This window comes from Amia ocellicauda, chromosome 9, assembly GCF_036373705.1.
Source record: "Amia ocellicauda isolate fAmiCal2 chromosome 9, fAmiCal2.hap1, whole genome shotgun sequence".
NCBI classification, from domain to species: domain Eukaryota; kingdom Metazoa; phylum Chordata; class Actinopteri; order Amiiformes; family Amiidae; genus Amia; species Amia ocellicauda.
Genome location: NC_089858.1, coordinates 24879491 through 24898178, shown reverse-complemented (window position 1 = coordinate 24898178; position 18688 = coordinate 24879491). Strand labels below are relative to the sequence as shown.

Sequence of the window (18688 nt, the reverse complement as noted above, 5' to 3'; positions counted from 1 at the left end):
TGGACTGACTGGAGACTGAGGCTTACCTTGCTGGTGAATTTTGGAAAGGCAATAACACATTTGTGTCATATACATACAGTGAGGGGAAAAAAGTTTTTGATTCCCTGCTGATTTTGTACGTTTGCCCACTGACAAAGAAATGATCAGTCTATAATTTATGGTAGGTGTATTTTAACAGTGAGAGACAGAATAACAACAAAAAAATCCAGAAAAACGCATTTCAAAAAAGTTATAAAGTTATTGAACCTGAGTTAAAAAAAAAAACACGTCATCAGACCTTTACTGCAGTAAACTAACTCTACGGTGTAGCGTTAACAAGGTCAGGTTGTGTTTTCTGTGCGTACATTTTCAGTCTATGCAACAGTTTCAATATTTTATCAGTGGTTAAACCAAGCATATTCCCCTCTCTAAAAATATTTGTTCAGGTTACACTTTAACTTTATATCACCGTATTTACTCATTTACTAGTTTATTAAGTGGGACTTAGCGCAACCAAGTTAGATATTTAAACACTTATTTAAAGAAAAGCTGTGTGTTTTGGGGGTTTAAAAACTCAAAACACCTGAGATTTTGTTTTCCTCCAAATCTTTTTAATTTTTAGACATTAGAGCACGGGACTGAAAACTCCTGTTTGTGGAGTGTCAGTTAAGGGATGAGGTATTCACAAATGTACTTTTTCACACTGCGGCACACCTCGTCGTGCCACTTCCCCTGGGTGCTCAGTGAGAGCATCACACAGCTCTCTCTCTTGCCCCCTGTGGGCTGTCTCTTGGACCGGTCCCAGTTGAAGTAGCTGATGGGCATGCCGTTCACGTCCACGTACTGGCCTTCTTTCACCATATCTGTAACTCCAATCCAGAACTCCTTGGATCCAGGCGAGCTCCTCTTGGCATACTCCTGCAGGTCGTTGTTTTCATTGAGGTCTCTGGGGATGGCCAGGGTCCCTCCTTGAGCAATGCAGTCTTCATTGGCTTCATGGTAGTGCTTGGGTTCGTCGATGGTCAGGTAACACTTTCTGTTAGCCTTTGTGCCACGCAGGCATACTGAAATTAGAGTTACACACACACTTTTAGCATTTGCTGAATTCTCTTCCCAATTTGTCTGATCTGCGTGGGCGATAGCACACAGGAAACATCCTGCAAATTCATACTAATATATGCAATATGAATGAAGAAAATATGAAAATGGAAGTATTTATGAGTTACCTCATGTATTATGTATCTTTTTTTTTTTTTTTATATACTAGTGTTATGCCTGGTTGTAATATGTACCCTTTCATTTGATCCCATATTCCCCATGCTGTTAGACGAAGACGTGCTCAGAATTAACTGATTCAATTAATTCAAAGGAATATTTTTTCTGTCAATAATTATAGCCACTGGTACAAACGTGAGCAAAACAAGGCCGGTGTTTTGAAAACCAAAGGGGCCCAGACAAAATTGCCGTAGTGTCATTTTAAGAGCATCAGTCTTGCTGAAGATGTATATAAACATTTATCCAGAGCTAAAAAATATATATAATTTCCAGAAAATAAGGAAGCTCTTTCATCATGAAGCCTACACAGTATCACTGCTGCTTTTCCATCTAGTAGAAATAGTTAAACTGAAGTATTGGACAATATTGGAATTTATTATTTCTGCAACAGTCCTCATTCACGGGCAGATACAGGACCTGTTTGAGGTATGCCAATATTATGAGTCCATTTTGGCATGTATATTCTGCCACAATAAAGTTGCCACTAAACAAACATAGTTGTATTACAAATCTCCCCATTCTGTCATCAGTTCCCAGTGTGTAATGATGTCTGTAATGTTTTTAATTTAGCAGCTTTATTTTTAGATGGGTTTTACTTTAGACAGAGAAGACAGTGACCCCTGCTGGTGACACAACATCTGTGTCATTTCGATTTAACTGGATCCAGGACCTGTACTGTGTTTAGTGCTCAAGATCTAGGCTGATTACGGCACTTATCTGTTTGTTAACCGACAAGGAACCACATATAAAACTCTAAAAGAACTACACATTTGTGTCTCTCTCTCTTTTTAAAATCCTATATGATTCTGTGAAACGAATTCCATAAGACACGTAGAGTATCCTGCAGGAGTTTGGACACTAAAATCATTCTAGAATCTTCCAAAGCATCTTCTTTGAGCCCTTAGGACATCCTCTTTATTTAACAAGCAGACCCATTCCCATTATTTGCAGGATTCCTTAAGGCATATGGCAGCACTTGTTTGGTTTGTATTTTGCAGAAATCCATCAGGACTTCTCGGACTGATGTCCGTCTTCTCCCTCCCTGTAACTTGCTCTGCAGATACACAGTGTTGAAAACCAACACTATTTTTGAAGTCGCAACTCTCCCTTTTCTCCCCTCCTGATGTTGTTCTGTTTGGCAGGATGCTCCCACCCATTTCAGTGTGTCCACCAGTGAATAATAAAAATAGATTAAATAGCTTTAGCATTACATGGCCCCTTAACTGCACCATATCTATAATACATAACAACTGGCAGTGCAGAAATTGTCTGGCCTTTAGCCACCTGAACTCATTCCACATTCTGAGTCCTGCTATAAGCCTCTGGATGAAAATGTAATTGTAAATCATGTTGCTACACTAAATCTACATACAGACACCAGCTTGGCTTTGAATAATGAATTGGCTTCTTAACCGATGCCGGCTGCTCAGTATAACAGGAACAATAGTGACCTTTTTTGATTTCTGTTCCAAAAAGTCTGACTTTGTATTTTCACAATTTAACTTGTTTTCCTGTTTTATGCTCAGCTGTTTTCTGAATGGCAGTACCATGAAGGTGCTTGACAGTTTTACAAAATGTAATACAAATAAATAAATAAAACTTCTCTGATATCCATATTAAAGCACAAGCCTTTTGATTTAACTTTATTCACACCAGATGTTTCTGCTGCTTCACACCATTTTTCTCTTGCCGGGTTAAGGAGGAAGACTCCAGCTCACCTGTCTGGAGGGCTTGCATTTCCTTCAGTGAGTTCACTTCTTGCCACAGCTTGTTGATCTGCGACTTCAAGTCATCGTCTCCTACATCTCAAATCGAGAAGAAAGAAGACCAGGTAAAGGTAAAAGTTTTTATTTTTCCATGTTGAGCCCTATCAAAATTAAAATCATCATAAATAGAAGATCTTATCCCTAAAATGTACACCTTTAGCAACAGTCCCTATAGTAACTGAAATACAATTATGAATATTCATAAGACTATTCTTTGGTGGTCACCCACTTACACCTTATAGACAATCCACACTCAACACACCAGTGTTTAATACACAGTTTGGGATCTTCAGGGTCAAATTCTAGTATGATTTACAATCACACAATTTTAAGATGAACTGCTACAAAAAAAAAATCATACATTGTTAAATAACAGTAGAGTTAATTCTGTACTTTTAGCACACAGATGGATGGAAACCCAGATGAAGAGTCTGAGCTGAAGCTGGGAACTCCTCCTCTATTTTTAGCACTACCATTGACATGCAGAGCTTTAGATGAAAGTTGCTTTAAATGTGTTACCGCTTTGTCTGGCTCGGGGGGCTTTCCTCGATCGCGATGGTTGTCCAGACCCTCGGTTCGGTAGGACCGTGCTGAGAACCAGAAGGAAAAGTAAAGCTGTCCGAGCCATGCTTTTTAGCTCCTGCTCAATCGAAACGTTGAAACTCACTTTATTTCACTCAATAGCCCATGATAACGTTTGCATAACTCACTAAATATGGGCTGACTGTATGTCCATTCAGGGACCCAATGTCATTGGCTGGCAGCATGTGTAACTTTTTTGGGAGAATTAATTGAAATGCTTCTGGGGTGACTGAACACAGAGAGCCTGCTGTTTTTAAGTCTCACTCCCTTCCATGCTTAAATATTTACCTGGGCCTGCACGCTGTGTATTTAGCCACTTTCTTACTCACTACACAAGGAATGCTTTTATTCAGCAACTACAGTACACTGAGAGATTCGGCCAATGCTCATCCATCCACTACAAACATTAAATATGTGTGTGCTTACAGTGTTTTGGCTTCTGCTTAAAAAAAAAACTGAAATGTTCAGACAGGCATTAACTGGATGAAAAACACTTGCACACTTACTTGTTCTGATTAATTCCACCCAGATTGCATTTTCTTTCATTGGATTTTTTTGGATGGTTTATTTGGCCTATTGCCTGTAGATATTTAGTGCATGTCTTCAGCTGTTCAGGTTTTGGTTTTGTTGCTTGGATAATAAATGTGTGAATATAAGCCGGAAGAAAAGCATACATTTTGTTTGGGTGAATGTCTTATTAAAAGGAGCTTACCTTGAGCAGTGATATTAGTAGAGCATATCTCCTTCATCCAACCATTTAATACCACTTTTATTATTTCCAAAAGCATATAAATATTATGATGTGATTCAAGAATCATGCCATGTGTTGGATCCCTTTCATTGTTGATGTCCTGTTGAGGACGCAAAATATTGTTTTGTGTGTTTCTCTTTTCAGTACAATGAGATGTATAATTGTAACGTTTTACAGTGCAACTTTGTCTGCCATCTGTTGCAGCTCTAAAAATTTCATATTTTATTACAGATTTGTTTGCAGTTTGCCTATAGCATAACTATAAAGCTATAAAGGATATACTACAAACCAACAAACAAAACTGCATAAAGTTTATTAGCCACATTCAAATCTAATACACCGTTTCCATATGTGGATATAATTTTCATATTCTCTTTTATTCAGAAATTTAAAATAAGAGATGTCAAGTCTTCAGGTAGGTAAAGAGTGTATTCAGTATTTTTCCAGTAATGTCACTACACCAAAACTTTCTGTAGTGTTTTTAGGTTCTGTGAAAAGAGGGTTTGTTGATAGCAGAGAAGGATAGCATTGACCCGGCTAGCACTCACACTCTATTTAGAAACGAGCACTAAAAGAGGACATGGAAGGAACACAGTGCTGTTTTCATAAGGGCTGCCCACAAGCAGTTTGGGGACTGTTATTAAGATGTGTGTCACCTCTTGTTGCTTTGCACAGCATTAGTAACAGATTTATTTAACGTTCTTCTTTTGGTTCTATACATACACGAGCCATTGCAGTGTGGAGCCTGAATTCTGGTTTGATTTGAGTAAAGCCTTTTCCACTGTACTGCTTCAGTTAGACCAAAGGACTAAGTCTGTGAGAGAGCACTATGTCTGTCATCTTGGATGGTAGAGGAACAAGGTCACAATTGTCTTTTTGGTCATATAGAGCAAGCTTTGAACTGCAGAATGTCAAAGCACAGGGAGGGTGTTCCAACTTCAGCGAGGCAGAGTTAAAAGGAATGAACGGTACAGTGTTATAAGCAATACTTTATATGTACGATATATATATATATATATATATATATATATATATATATATAATGACTTGGAAAGATATCCAAAACTGATGTAGTATTAAAGCAGTATTTAATTCCATGCTTTCTCCAGCGCCATCACAGTGACTAACCCTTTGTCTCAGAGAGTAATGCTTGTTGACGCACAGGTTCGGCCAGAGGGATGGAGTTGTGTCCGAGAGGGCAATGGCAGTCTCTGCGTCTAAAAGCAGTATTCAGAACAGGAAGGTATGGGAGCCAAATACAGCATTTCGTGTGTGTTTATTTGTGTGCCGTGAACACAAGAAAAATTAGCTGTTCTGTGGGTAACATTGAATGAATAAGAGGGGAGTCTGGAATGTTCTTTTGTAAATATTCCCTTGCACTACCTTGCGTGGCCTTTAGTCACTAGACCATTTTGTCTTGGAAACCTTGAACAGGACCACTAGATGTCATTGTTTCCTAAATAGCTATTTCAAAACCTCAAAGGAAATTCAAATCCAGCTCCTGCCAAATTATATATAATTCGATCAGTACAAGAATACTTATTTTTTGATAATTACTACGAAGTGTTTTGTCCATGTGTGTATTTTACATTTTTGCCATTTGATGGTGTTCATTATGATATTACAGTACTGTTGCAATGTGTGATTCACATTAAATATGACCAGGAAAGAATATAAGTAATAGAAATGTAAACAGATTTCCTCCAAATGAACAGGTATATGAAAATGAATGGCAGCACTAAACTGTTCACTGTGCAGTATCTTTTATTGCTGGCAGCCTAAGCAGTAGGCATCTAAGACCCACTATAACACAACCAGAACATATGACAACTGTAGGCCTGTTAATATCTTTGTGATTAACCTGTCTTCACACAGGTGTTACAAGCAGTACCTGTTGAATACTTCCTCCAGCTTCTATGGATTTCTGGGGTTGTTTGGGGGGGATAAGGTTTGTAGGAAATAATACACAGCCAACCATTAGTGCTGCACAGCTGCAACTAATCAATTTAACAAAATAACATCACTGTGCCAGACCTCATAGCTGGAGCTGCAGGGGAAAATCTAATCACTCTAGTTAGATAATCCTTGTGCCGACAGATTTGATTACTACTTCTCTGTGCTGATTTTTGAGGACAGATCTTCCTCTCCTTTCAGGCAGTATATATATTGCAATTGTGCCGTTATAAGCATATATACATTATTGAAGGGCTATTGCTTATTTTACTGCTAAAATAAAACCTCTCAGTTCTATTAACTGCATTATTCTCCCTGGGTCTGAATATATTTTCGGAAAGAGGGCTGCTATTTAATGATCTTGAATGAATGTTAATGGTCTTTATGATATCCCTTGTGCTACAAAGAGAAATAAGCCATTATATGGTTGTCTCATTTAAGAGGGAATGTAAAAAGCAGCTGAAAAAGTGGAAGTAACTTGCATACACACTTGTGGAGACCAGGCATTTGTTCTTCAGTTGTAGCAGAAATAATTGGTAAACTGGGACGAATTAACTTTATAGCACTGATGCTCAGTAGCAAGTTACTGTTTATAGAGGCTTTATAATGGCGTTTTAGGCATTGATCTATGCATCCCAGGATTGCAGGTTTTATATTGCCTGTAAAAACACAGCCTTCTGTTGTAACTGCAAAATGTAAACTCCTTCTCTATGTCTCTATAAAATGTTGTCCTGGCTCCAAACCCTGTTAACATATAAAGCCATGCAAGATCTCAGCATCTACATATCCATAACATTTGCTGTAATGTTTAAAGTGAGTAGCAGCATACATTTACTGTTCAGTTATTTCATTTTGTTCTGGGATCCTTTTACACAAAAAGTATTTTTTGCAGTATAACTTTTCTGGTTTGGCAGATAAAACCAAGCCCCACTATTACTTTACAGTAAAAACATGTATTTGCTACAGTTAAAAATAAGTGGACACAAATGTGTAATTTATCATACAAAATTTTGCCATTTCTCATTCATGTGGTTTGGCTGGGTAGGGTGCATCTTTAGCATATCTATGTTGCAGATAAGTCACTAGTTACACATCAGATATACAGTGTATTATGTATCTGTAACCAGTTCTTAGTATGGAAACCTGCAGGTGTGTTAGATAACTTCCTAGGTTGAGAAATTGATTTTCTTCTGATTGAATAGGTGGCATATTTTTCTTTTAAAATGCAAGCTGTATGCATTTTTTTAACAAAAGCTCAAACATGTTGTTCACATTGTTACATTCAATAGATAAATGAGAACAATGTTTAATATAAATCAGGTTGTTAATTTCAGACACTTTTCCAATGTCTCACAGTACTCTCCTTTTAGTGAATTAGAAGGAATAATAGGTTATATCATTCATATCCTTCTATCAAAACAAATGCTATTCAAAAGTAATTTTATACATTTGAGCTATTGTTACTGGAAAAGTAATGCAAACTAAATTGAAGAAATTTCATTCTACGATTATATTTTCACAATAATGAATAACTAATGTCAGTGTTAAAAAACAACTTCCAACACAGAGAGAAGAATATAGCCTTTGCATTAACCCCTACCTGTCACTTGTAGCTCAATGTGCAGCTCTGCCTGTGAACCTAAGCATCTCAAGTATCTTAAAAGAAAGGCATCTTAAGAAATCACAAAGTCCAAGAACTACACACACCATGCACAGAATGCTATGCTGATAATTTTATTCATGTAAACATAATTGGCTTTGTATGCACAACAAAAGCACTAGTAACAACAAATACAGTTAAACACTATTTTCATTGTCTGTACCCAGGCTTGAACTAATGAAAAAGCCTATGCAGTTTCTTAAGGCAAATTGAAAAGCTACCTATCATGTTGAACTCTGATACACAGATACACTGAAGGCTAAGTCTAAATGATATGTGTTAAGGACCACAGAAGAGATATTCAAATATGGATTTGCTGTCCTTGATTCCCAAAACTCTTATCCAAGATTAAGTGTCATTTATATTCCTCAAACTTTAAAGGTGTCAAAAAACATTACACAAGATTTTTTTTAAATTTCTGCCTGTTTTTTCTCTAATCTGTAGAATTATTTTTTTTGACAGAGGATGACGAGGTAAGCCTAAAACAAGACAATTATGCCATATTGTTGTCTTTTTTACAATGTTGCCAGTGACTGAATTTGCTTCCCCAGTTCTTTTGATTCCAGAGTTTTATTCAGTGTTTCCTTAATTCTATTAAATATCTGCTGTAGTTTTTGTTTTTTTTGTGCTTCACATTCAACTTATCTGCTTTGCTGCTGAACCCACTGTTTTCAATCTCCATGAAGGAGATATTTCTTAAAATTCAATACAATATACTATATACTATATTTAAAAAATACAGAATTACATTGCAAGTGCAATTTTAAAGTTTAAAAGTTCTGGTCTGTCCATGAAACCCAATATAGTGGACACAATACAGTGCAATGAAGGCTTGTTAGTTTTGTATTTTACTGCCACATTTAGGAGAGAAGGCAATACCGAAATAAACAAGGCTTTGGGGTATACTTGAAGGCAAACCTCTACATTGCTGAACTTTTACAGTGAAAGGAAAGAGGAAAAAAAGTGAGAGGTACAAACACGTTAAACATTTACAAATTCACAAAATCCAAACCACCCCTTTTTGTATTTCTTTTTGCAGAAATGTACAGCGTCTGTGGGGGGACATATACATAACAAGGTACGGTTAAAATCAGTTTTTTCATATCTACAGAATACAGTACAGACTTTCGCAATGTAAATGTTAGTTTAGGTATAAAAAAACGACCAGGGGTTAAAATAAGTGGAGACTAAGATTTTTACTGAAATACAGTGAAAGGAGGAATCAGCATCAAATTAAGAAAGTTTACAAATGAGAGGAGGCCATTCGACCCATCGTGCTCGTTCGGTGTCCATTAATAACTAAGTGATCCAAAAATACTGTCCAGTCTATTTTTAAATGTTCCCAAATTTTCAGCTTCTACCACATCGCTGGGGAGTTTGTTTCAGATTGTGACAACTCTGTGTGTGAAGAAGTGTCTCCTGTTTTCCCACCTTGAATGCCTTGAAGCCCAATTTCCATTTGTGTCCCCGGGTGCGTGTGTCCCTGTCTAGACTACTGTAGATTGATACGAAAATGTATTCACTTTCTCAAGTGGTATGCCATTTTATGAATGTCCAGAGTATCTGCACAGAGAAAATTATATGAGAAACATGGTGTCCTCTTGTTTTGTTCCTTTTAGAAGGTTCATCAATCTTTATTCACATTTGACTCTTAAATGCTTTTCAAGATTATCCAGGTATCCAAAGTTGAGTAACTGTATGTATTATAAAAAAAAAAAAAACTACAGATTTAAGTTTGACCACTGTGAAAACGAATCTACCAGAAGTACAATATGGTGTTCATTTCCACTAACACCTACAGAAGTTTATCAATTAATCCCTCAAGCAATTTTTTTTAGGAATGAATAGTCATGAATACAGCAAACATATCCCCTGGAAAGCATACTCCTTTTAAAAAAAACAAATCCAAAGACATGTCTCCTGTTATGTTGGCACTGTTATATTTCCTTCAATGGCTACTTGGCTTATCTTATCTTAAACAGCTTCTCTTGTTTTAAATCCTATCAACATAAATGTAATCCTCTTCAAACTTTTACTGAAAGCATTTTTTCCCCTGAAATTATCCAAATTCATTAACAATAGCATGATTCTAAAACTTTCTAGGTCTAAATTGAAATATTGGTGCTATTACTCTAATAATATGCTTTAACCAACAAACTAACAATACTCTGCCATGGTATGTTCAAGGGCCTACTAGAAAAATATTTGAATGTAAACATTGCGCAGTGTATGCCAACTCTTAATTGTTATGTTTTATGTGATAGCTCAGTCAATAATACTCATTCCTCTATGTGATCTGAATCAATGTCAGTAGTCTAGACATAAATGTTTTTCTTGCAGCATTACAGTATACTGTAATTCTCTTCAATAGGCTTGATTTCTGTTTTGATTAAATGCACAAAGAGGCACCATCAGGCACAGAGAGGGACATTACATTGCCTATAGCTTCTTAAACAATATCCATGTTTAACTACTGTGGGATACTTTAAATCAGAGCCCCAAGCAGTTTCTACCATTACTTACTGTCTGACAAACTGGGAACCCAAACTCGGTGGGCAGTCTACTGAGGTGCAAAACCTGAGAGGAGATGCATCCACAGCACTGATCCATTCGAAATGGTACGTGTTGGCACTCTCTGTAGTGTAATACTTGTGAGTCAATCTCTCCCCGGTAGGAGGGCCTCAGTTTTTACAAGAGCCTGAGTGTGGTTTCAGAACTAGTGATTTAACTATTTATCACACATTTATAACACTGAATTACCATTCAGCTTATCCATAATTGAATCTGACTCAAGCTGTCCTTCTGACTGGCACTCAGTTGTGTTGTATCTTACACATGATGCAGGCACTAGCGGGTGAACATAACTGAAATAGTTATGAACATGCAAAAAAATAAAAATAAAAATACTATTGAATTTAAAAAGAGAAGAAAAACACACAAAAAAATGTACAAACGGAAATGTAAGTATCAGTAGTCATTACATTTAACCACTTTGCTGTTTATTTTTTGCTTTTGTATTAGGGGTGAAAATCCCTTCTTCAGTCTGTAGGTTTGCAGTATCAGTGAAAGACAATCTCCTTGCTTTTATGGTTTTATAAGGGCTGAAAAAGGGCAGGCATCATATAAACACATCAGCTGAATGCACAGCCGGGGGATTGTATAATCCTGTGGGAATGTTAAGGTGAAAACCTTCTTAGGAATTGAGCCAATCCGACTTGCACTACTGTGGATATGTTTGCCAATGCAGATATTTGGCATCATGGCAATACTTAACTTTTATTCCAGATTGCAGATGAGAAATTGTTTAAGTAGCAGATTTTTTTTCTTCTTCTTTCTTTTAAGTATATCAAAAAAGACCCCTAGAGGCAATGTCGTTGTCTTAACTGTGAGGAATGGAAATCATTTTCGATTGGCTCTTTAAATACAATTAGAACCACAAAACAGAAAAACGCTAGTGCAGTATTCTTCATAACCTCCGAACGTTATGCCATAATAAAACTGAAGAGACTGCTGTGAAAAGCACTTGTGTAGGTGCCCAAAGTGCACTAATTTAACTCCCATCAAATTGGGCTGAAGGCAGCCTGAGGGAATCAAAGAGTTACAGATAAACAGAAAAGTGGTTTTCCTTTTAACTTTCTGGAATGCTCCGAAATTACGGTCTCTCTCTCACACTCACTCACACAGACACACACTCCCACACACCGACACACACTAGCCACAAGAGGCTGTAAACAAGACAAAGCATCTGGTAACGATAGTTTAGTCGGCAACACAAAATGTAACAGAATTTTAATACTGCACTGGGAATGGCACTTCAGTTTTCAACAAAGCCACTTTTTTTTTTCTCAAACAGCTTATAGCTCAGCTGACTGGCGGACAAACACAACAACACACACTGTACTACGGCGTTTTGTTCACTGGTACACAGGGCAGGTCCTGGATCAATCTCCTGCAGACTCCTCCTTCCTCTCTGGACAATCCCCCCTCCCCCCCTCAGCCTGGCCACCTGGCTTCCCTGCGGTTACTGGATGAAAGGCATTCGCTCCTTGTTATCATTGTCGCCCTCGTGGTCCTCTTCCTCCTCTCCCGCCTCGCTCGTCTCTGTGCTGTCATTGGCCATCTGCACAGAAAGTGGCACATTAACCCTGTTCAGGAAACCGCTGCCCACCTCCCACCATGGCTACATCACACTGGGACACATATTGTACTTTGGGGTTTGCAGATTCTCGCTTAAAGAGCAAGCAGTGGGGTTCCTAAAAATACAATGCCTTTATGACCCTGTGTTTTTAACACTATCTGATTTTGCTGATTCATAGGCAACTTAAGAAACCTGAACTGCCTGAGGTCCTTCCTAATATTAGCTTATTTGATCAATCACTAACCTGTCTTCCATTTAGAAACTGATTAGTGGATTAAGATGACCTAAAACACTAACTGCAGACTATCCTGTACCAGAGTTGAAGACTGGTTGAATAGCCATTTTGGGAGGTGTGAACATGGAACACACAAAATAGAAGCTGATATTTCACCCAATAAACTGTATAAGCGTAACATAATTGAAAAATAATGATCGACTGAACTGACAACGTGAAGTGGGGATATATCTGTCTTCACAGAAACATGACAACAGGTTTTGGCCCTGAAAATTTGGCTGAATTGGTTGAGATCAAAACCTTTCACCAAAAAGGTGGTTTAAAATAATTCTCATCTATAGACCGAGTCTTGTTTTAATGGAAATACTGGTAGGCCGAAGTATGTGACTATTTCAGAAAGACCAATGTAAGTTGTCGATTTGAAAAGGTCATCATCTGAAAAAAAAGTCCATTCTTTCCAATATATTTTTTTATAATCTGTTTTAATGATGAAAAGGGCCCTGTCAATGCTGAAAAATGTCAAGAATCTAATTCTGCTTCACAAGTATACAATCAACACAAACATTTTTTTTTTCTGTGACTCAAACCAAGAGACACAGAACAAGAGATTACATTGCCAGGATAACATTCAATTAAACAGTGACAATGACTGCAGTATTTTTGTTTTTTCTGCACCTTATACATCACTTTTGTTTACAATTGCACAATGAAGATTCACAATACACAGTATAACTGAATAATAATAAAAACGTATTTCAATTAAAGAGCTGGAGTCATTCAGCTATATCTAGTCTCTGAATTTATCTATGCTGTGAAAGAAACATTAATTAGTCAACTTTGACACCCCGACCAATTACAAATTCCAAAACCAGAAACATAAGGTGGCTCTCTTGTGAGTAGATCAAAAAAGTAGATAAAAACTTATCAAGTAATGCTTTACAGAATTTTTTATTGGCCAGTGGATTGAAAAATTTATTTAAACCAGGCCTTGGGCTGCAAAGAGATTAAGCTTCTGATTAAAAAGATGCTTTACATTGTAAATGTATTGTATTCAATATTAAATACAGATCTTGACATAAAATGTAAGACAGAAAGGTCTGTGGACTTGGTATGTGCAGTTTGACACATAATGCAGATGGGTCCAGATATATCTGAATGACTTGGTACCTACATTGGGGCACCACTAACTGTGCTTTTTGACAACTGTAGTTCCTATGGGTCTGAGAACAGTTATATTGCTCTGTGCTTCAGAGGGACTGATGGTCTGTTGATTACCAATCATACCCTGACTCAGGGGAATTAACCTTTAAAACATACTGTTTCATTAACAGACTCCAGAGATGGAGAGATTCCTGATTGCCAATAGTCAAGCACTGTAGGAACAGCTTTTGTTTCCAGAGATGCTGCCCTCAAATTAGTTTTTATTCAGAAGGGTCTCCATGGAAACCAGTGACGTGCGACTGGCTTTCCTGTTGATTGTCATCGGGCCTTGTCTTGTCATGCTACAGTTGGCCTCCTGAGAAATGTCAATGAAATGCATTAACATTTCTGGAAAACTGAAATCAAACCAATGTAATCTTTAAAAATAATAGTAATAGATTTTAGTATTTTTTAATATATTATACTGGGAGGAAAAATACTTTTTCAGTTTTCCGTACAGTATTGTACTTTCCAGAGTATACTTAAGGTTAAATTACTTTACTTGATGCATTCCAAATATTTAAACCTTGAAATGCTTGGGCTCTGCTGAAGGCATTTGTGAAATAAAAGCAAACTGAGTGAAATGCAGTGGAGGAGAAAACGGCCAAAACCAAGGAAAAAATAAATAAATAAATAAACCCATTGAAAATAACTATTGACCTGCATGGTATCAAACCATAAAATAGCTTATTATCACAGATGCTTCTGGCACAGCACTCAAAGTAAAGAACTGCTGGCCCCAACAGGCAGCACCGAAGTAGTACGCAAAAACAATCATTTAAGCCAGATCTTAAAACACACAAAGGCTGCCGGCCTCAGCTTCCAGCCTTTTGATCCTGCTTCAACACTGTTGGGCTTCAGAACATTTACATTTCATAGCAAAGATCACTTTCCATCCTTAAAACTTGTTTTGCTCTGTTCATTTACCCATAAATGTGATGATAACTGCAATCACGTGCTTTGTGCAGTCTCTTGTGCAAAGATAATGGATATTAGTTTACCTACCAGAGGAGTGGGCGCTTTCTCGACATCCAAGATCAGTTTTCCTATGTTGCCTCTGTCGTGAATCCTCTGCATGGCCTCTTTTACCTGCAAAGCAATTAAGCAATCCTTTCAATTACTTTCTGGGCAACTTCATGAATAATTAGCAGGGTTAAGTGGAATATATTTCAGTGTGCTGCTATAACTTCTGAAGTAATGTGCTATAATTTGTGCTAGCAAAAATATCATTTTTTTTCTTCTAGGTTATAAGTCAAGTGCGATCACTGTGAAGATGTCAGTTTCCACTCAGCGCAGTAGGGCTGTGCTCTGGGTACTGCTGTTATGTACAGGAAGTAACTGATGCTGACATTACTGCAGCAGCCATAAAGTTAAGGTATTGTACACACAAACAATCACACACACACACACACAAATAAAGGAAGAGAGAAAGTCAAAGAGAAATTCATACAGCAAGAGGTGTTCTATTTGAATGGAACTTTATTTAATTCAGTTCTGAGATACATTGAGGATTACTTATTTGGCTTGAGACGACCTGCATCACAAATGTTTAATCTTGGACACGAAAGCTTAAATCTCAATGGTCTGGGGTTCCATTTGAAATGCTTGGTGTTTTATTTATGTTCTTGTCATGATCTGGAGCCTGGACCTCGTGGCAAAACATAAAGGAAGATCGATTGTGTTGCTGTGCTTTTGCAATTGTGCTAATCCATTATGTATATGGGCCAATGCCTAATTTTACATGCTTTTGAGAATGATAGAGGGGGTACCGAACATCACAGTGCAGCCAGTGTCTCTCTCCCTGCATGAAAACATTTTGACAAGCATTAAACTACTGCCAAAACAATCAGGAAACTGACTAATCTGCTGGGGTGCATGGCTACATAAGAAAACAATACTGTGTATCTAGTTAAATGTGTAAATCAATATGTCACTGTCCAATACTGCCTTTTTTTAAAGAGTGAAATCAAGAATATATTTCATGCAAGGCAATGATAATCTAATATACATTCCTGAGCTCTGGAACACACCATTCTCAGACCTTATTGGATCTCTGCATAACTACGTTTGTACACAAACCTCGGAACACATGGATTCCCTGCATATCGGCACCATTGTCTGTGCAGAAAAGACAGATCATTCATTTCTAATTAGATTTACTTGAATTTGTACACAACCCAACAGTGTGCAACAGTGTGCAACCAAGGTAGTCAAGAAATAAGGTGACTGAGTTTGTTCTTTTCTTGACAGACCCATGTTTTTGGTTGTTCCTGCAAAAAAAAGCTACTTACCATTAAAATTAGGGATGGAGGTAGATGTAACGGATTTAACCCTTTTTGAATTTAAGGGCAATAACCATTTGAAGCTGCAACCCCTTCTGAGGATAAAACTGTAAGTGCTTATACTATACAGCAGGTGGCAGTAGCGGTGAGGCATCTCAACAGATGAAACCCAGCGCCTTCCAAATCAATTGAACCTTTAAAGATCATCTGCCCACATTCTAAGGACTTAATCTAGCTAAACAACTTTGATCGGCGCCGCACTCCAAGTTGTGCCGCGTTCAATGACTTGTTGGTCTCTTCAGTCTCAGACACATTGCGCTGTGCATGTCTGATGTGAGCCCCTTTCAGACACTGCCTATAGAGAATCCTGATTTACCCTGATCTGTGTTTTTTCAGGGGACAAAGACAAAAGCACTACTGTGGTTTTCAGTTGCCTGCATAGGCTTGCTAGATGTATGCCACATGGTTTGTGTAAATATTAGGATTTTTTTATATTATTGTTTCTGTTATAGGTTCCCTTCTCATTGATCATGTAGTGATCAAAGGGTCCTTCAATCGACAAAGACACTGGAATGCAAGTACCATCACAGATCTGGCATGTGATTTCAAATCACATAAAAAAATTATAAATAAATCTAAGGTCCTTCCTGCTTAACCATGATTTTCTAATATGCTCATACAGATAAAAGCAAATGGATTTCTGCTCTAACTAGGTGTCAAAATGTGTCCCCAAGAGAGAGAAAATGTGAGCAATGAAAAAATCCATTATCTGTTACAGAGTATATTATTTTACTAAATATTTTTCGTCCTGTTAATGATGCACTCGTGCTATATCAATGTCTGTTCTTTTAAAATTGATCCGTCTCCACCAGTGACAGGGAATTTCCAAGCAGTAAACTGACTCCAGTGTTAAATGGAGATTCATTTTTGGGGTTACTGCCCATCTTCTTTCTTGAAACCTTCCTTGTCTCCTTCTGGATCATTTGTCAAGGTCTCTTCTGGGGTTTGTAGGCCTACTTACTCTTACTGAAGAGTGCTCAATAAACCTACTGTTGCTCTCAACAGTACAGCATTTCAGAAAGAAACACTTTAAAACCGGAGTCCCGTCAATTCACAGCCCTGCCATATCTCCGTTGAACTATCTTAATTGTTTTCTTCACTTATGTATATTATAATTAAGTCTGCATCGCTTGTCTCCACTATTACATATTTAATGATTTCTGTGAAAATGTACCCAGTGAAATATGGAATCCCCTGAGAAGAATTCCTTTTTACTTCATGAAATGGCATACAAATACTCTTGATCGCACAGTAATAATGGTTTTGGAATACATAAAAGGTTACAGATAGTATAAGTCAATGAAATGCTGCCCTGGGTTCTGTAGCCGGCTTGTTTGTTAGGAGGACAGTCAATGATAAATCAGAAAGGTTTATACAGTGGCTACAGATCTACCCATGGGATTTCATGCTTGATATGTCCAACACTTATGCTTGACCTTCATGATGTCTTGTCTATTCCTATAAAAGATTACAGAAACAATAAAGTAATCTTGCACCTTCTTACAGCGAGAAGGAGAAATGTAACACTCCAGTGGTTCCGTTGCAATAATCATTACACCGAGGAAAGCAGGCAGAGTGTTCTTAATGCAGCTTGATGTAACACACAGAAGTTAATGTTTGCCTGCTAGGATTGTCATTATTCTTAACACTAATGGAGTATGACTCACTAGATAAAGTTCAGAATTAAGGTGTTAAGGCAGGTAACAGGTGCAGAATTGCAGAGTTGCTGGTAGGCACTGCTATTTTCTCTCGAACCTTTCTCAAGTCTTACCCACACACCCACACCCAAAACATTCAGTTCTAGTTGAGGTGGATTCTGTTTTATTTCCTCTGAGGTCTCGCCCAGGTGTTTCTATAATCAACAGTCTCTACATCTCGACTCTCAGCAGATTTCAAGAAAGCCAATCACTGGGCTGTGCAGCAAACCACTAATTTCTTAGCTGTCTTGTAACTCCAGACTATACGGTAATCAAGGCAAAGAATCGTGTAGTCTTTAAAATCAATAATGGAGAATGGAGAAAGCTATATCCCAGGACACCAAACCATTGCTGAAATATTGATGCAAGAGGCTGCAATGGGCTGCTTGATTTTCAGCATCTTGCAGTAGGAAGGTGCCTGCAGGATAGCATGGGCTCATGGGGCATCAGTGAGCTGTCTAATTAGGAAGCTTAATGGTCAGCTGAACAGTACTCTTTTTAATTAGTTAATAAACAAAATAAAACATTATCAGTTCAACATTAGGTCTCACTATTTGATGCAGACTTTGGTTCGACAAGATCCACAATGTTAATTACATCTCTCAATTACTTCTGAATCATACCTTTCTGCCTTAAGAATGCATCTTTAATTGTTTTATAAATAAAAGGATATAAGCTATAGAAGGGAAAAATGCTTAGTTTATTGAACAACTTTAACCACATCTGATGCAGGAAATTGACAAAATTCACATCTGGCAAACAAAATGTTTTCTGTAGCTTTGCATTGAACTGGTTTCAGGCTAGTTCATCCATCTGATCATTGTAACCCGCCTTATTATTTCACATCAGATGTGTCAGCATGTTAGGTAGCACAGTATCTGTGTTAATTGAAAGTACTGTGTAGAATATAGGCTTACTAAAATTAAAAATCAACGTGTACTTCATTTAACCCTTCACAGACATCTGACTCAGACAAACAGAAAGCCGGTTACTGGACAATGTATGAGGCAATAGTTGGCAGCACACCTGCAAGTTGATAGTTTGCCCGGGTTCTGGGTGGTGGGGACCCTCTGACTGAGTTTGTTAAGGAGGTATGTGGGGAGGTTCTCA

At 37.6% G+C, this 18688-nt stretch overlaps 2 protein-coding genes across 4 annotated transcripts in view; both read right to left on the bottom strand.

Annotated features, from left to right (window-relative positions):
* Nucleotides 1-181: 181 nt before the first annotated feature.
* clec3a (C-type lectin domain family 3, member A) lies at nucleotides 182-3790 on the bottom strand. Of its 2 annotated transcripts, none has more exons than XM_066713826.1 (3): nucleotides 3540-3790; nucleotides 2973-3053; nucleotides 182-1043 (listed from the first exon to the last, which is right to left on the bottom strand). In XM_066713826.1, the coding sequence occupies exons 1-3, from the start codon at nucleotides 3646-3648 to the stop codon at nucleotides 646-648; spliced, it is 588 nt and encodes a 195-aa protein (XP_066569923.1). In that variant the 5' UTR covers nucleotides 3649-3790; the 3' UTR covers nucleotides 182-645. The 2 variants fall into 2 exon arrangements, with proteins under 2 accessions (XP_066569923.1, XP_066569921.1); XM_066713824.1 differs by having other exon boundaries at nucleotides 183-1043; nucleotides 2973-3059; nucleotides 3540-3784.
* A 4234-nt stretch (nucleotides 3791-8024) lies between these two features.
* The window catches only part of vat1l (vesicle amine transport 1-like), a 49320-nt gene continuing 38656 nt past the window's right edge, over nucleotides 8025-18688 (bottom strand). The window contains exons 8-9 of one of the 2 annotated variants that reach the window (XM_066713821.1): nucleotides 14545-14628; nucleotides 8025-12086 (exon numbers count right to left, since the gene is read on the bottom strand). In XM_066713821.1, coding sequence (XP_066569918.1) covers nucleotides 11988-12086; nucleotides 14545-14628 — 183 coding nt within the window. In that variant the 3' untranslated portion in view covers nucleotides 8025-11987. Of the gene's footprint in view, nucleotides 12087-12680; nucleotides 13856-14544; nucleotides 14629-18688 lie in introns of those variants that run through there. The other variant, XM_066713819.1, reaches the window with a different exon arrangement.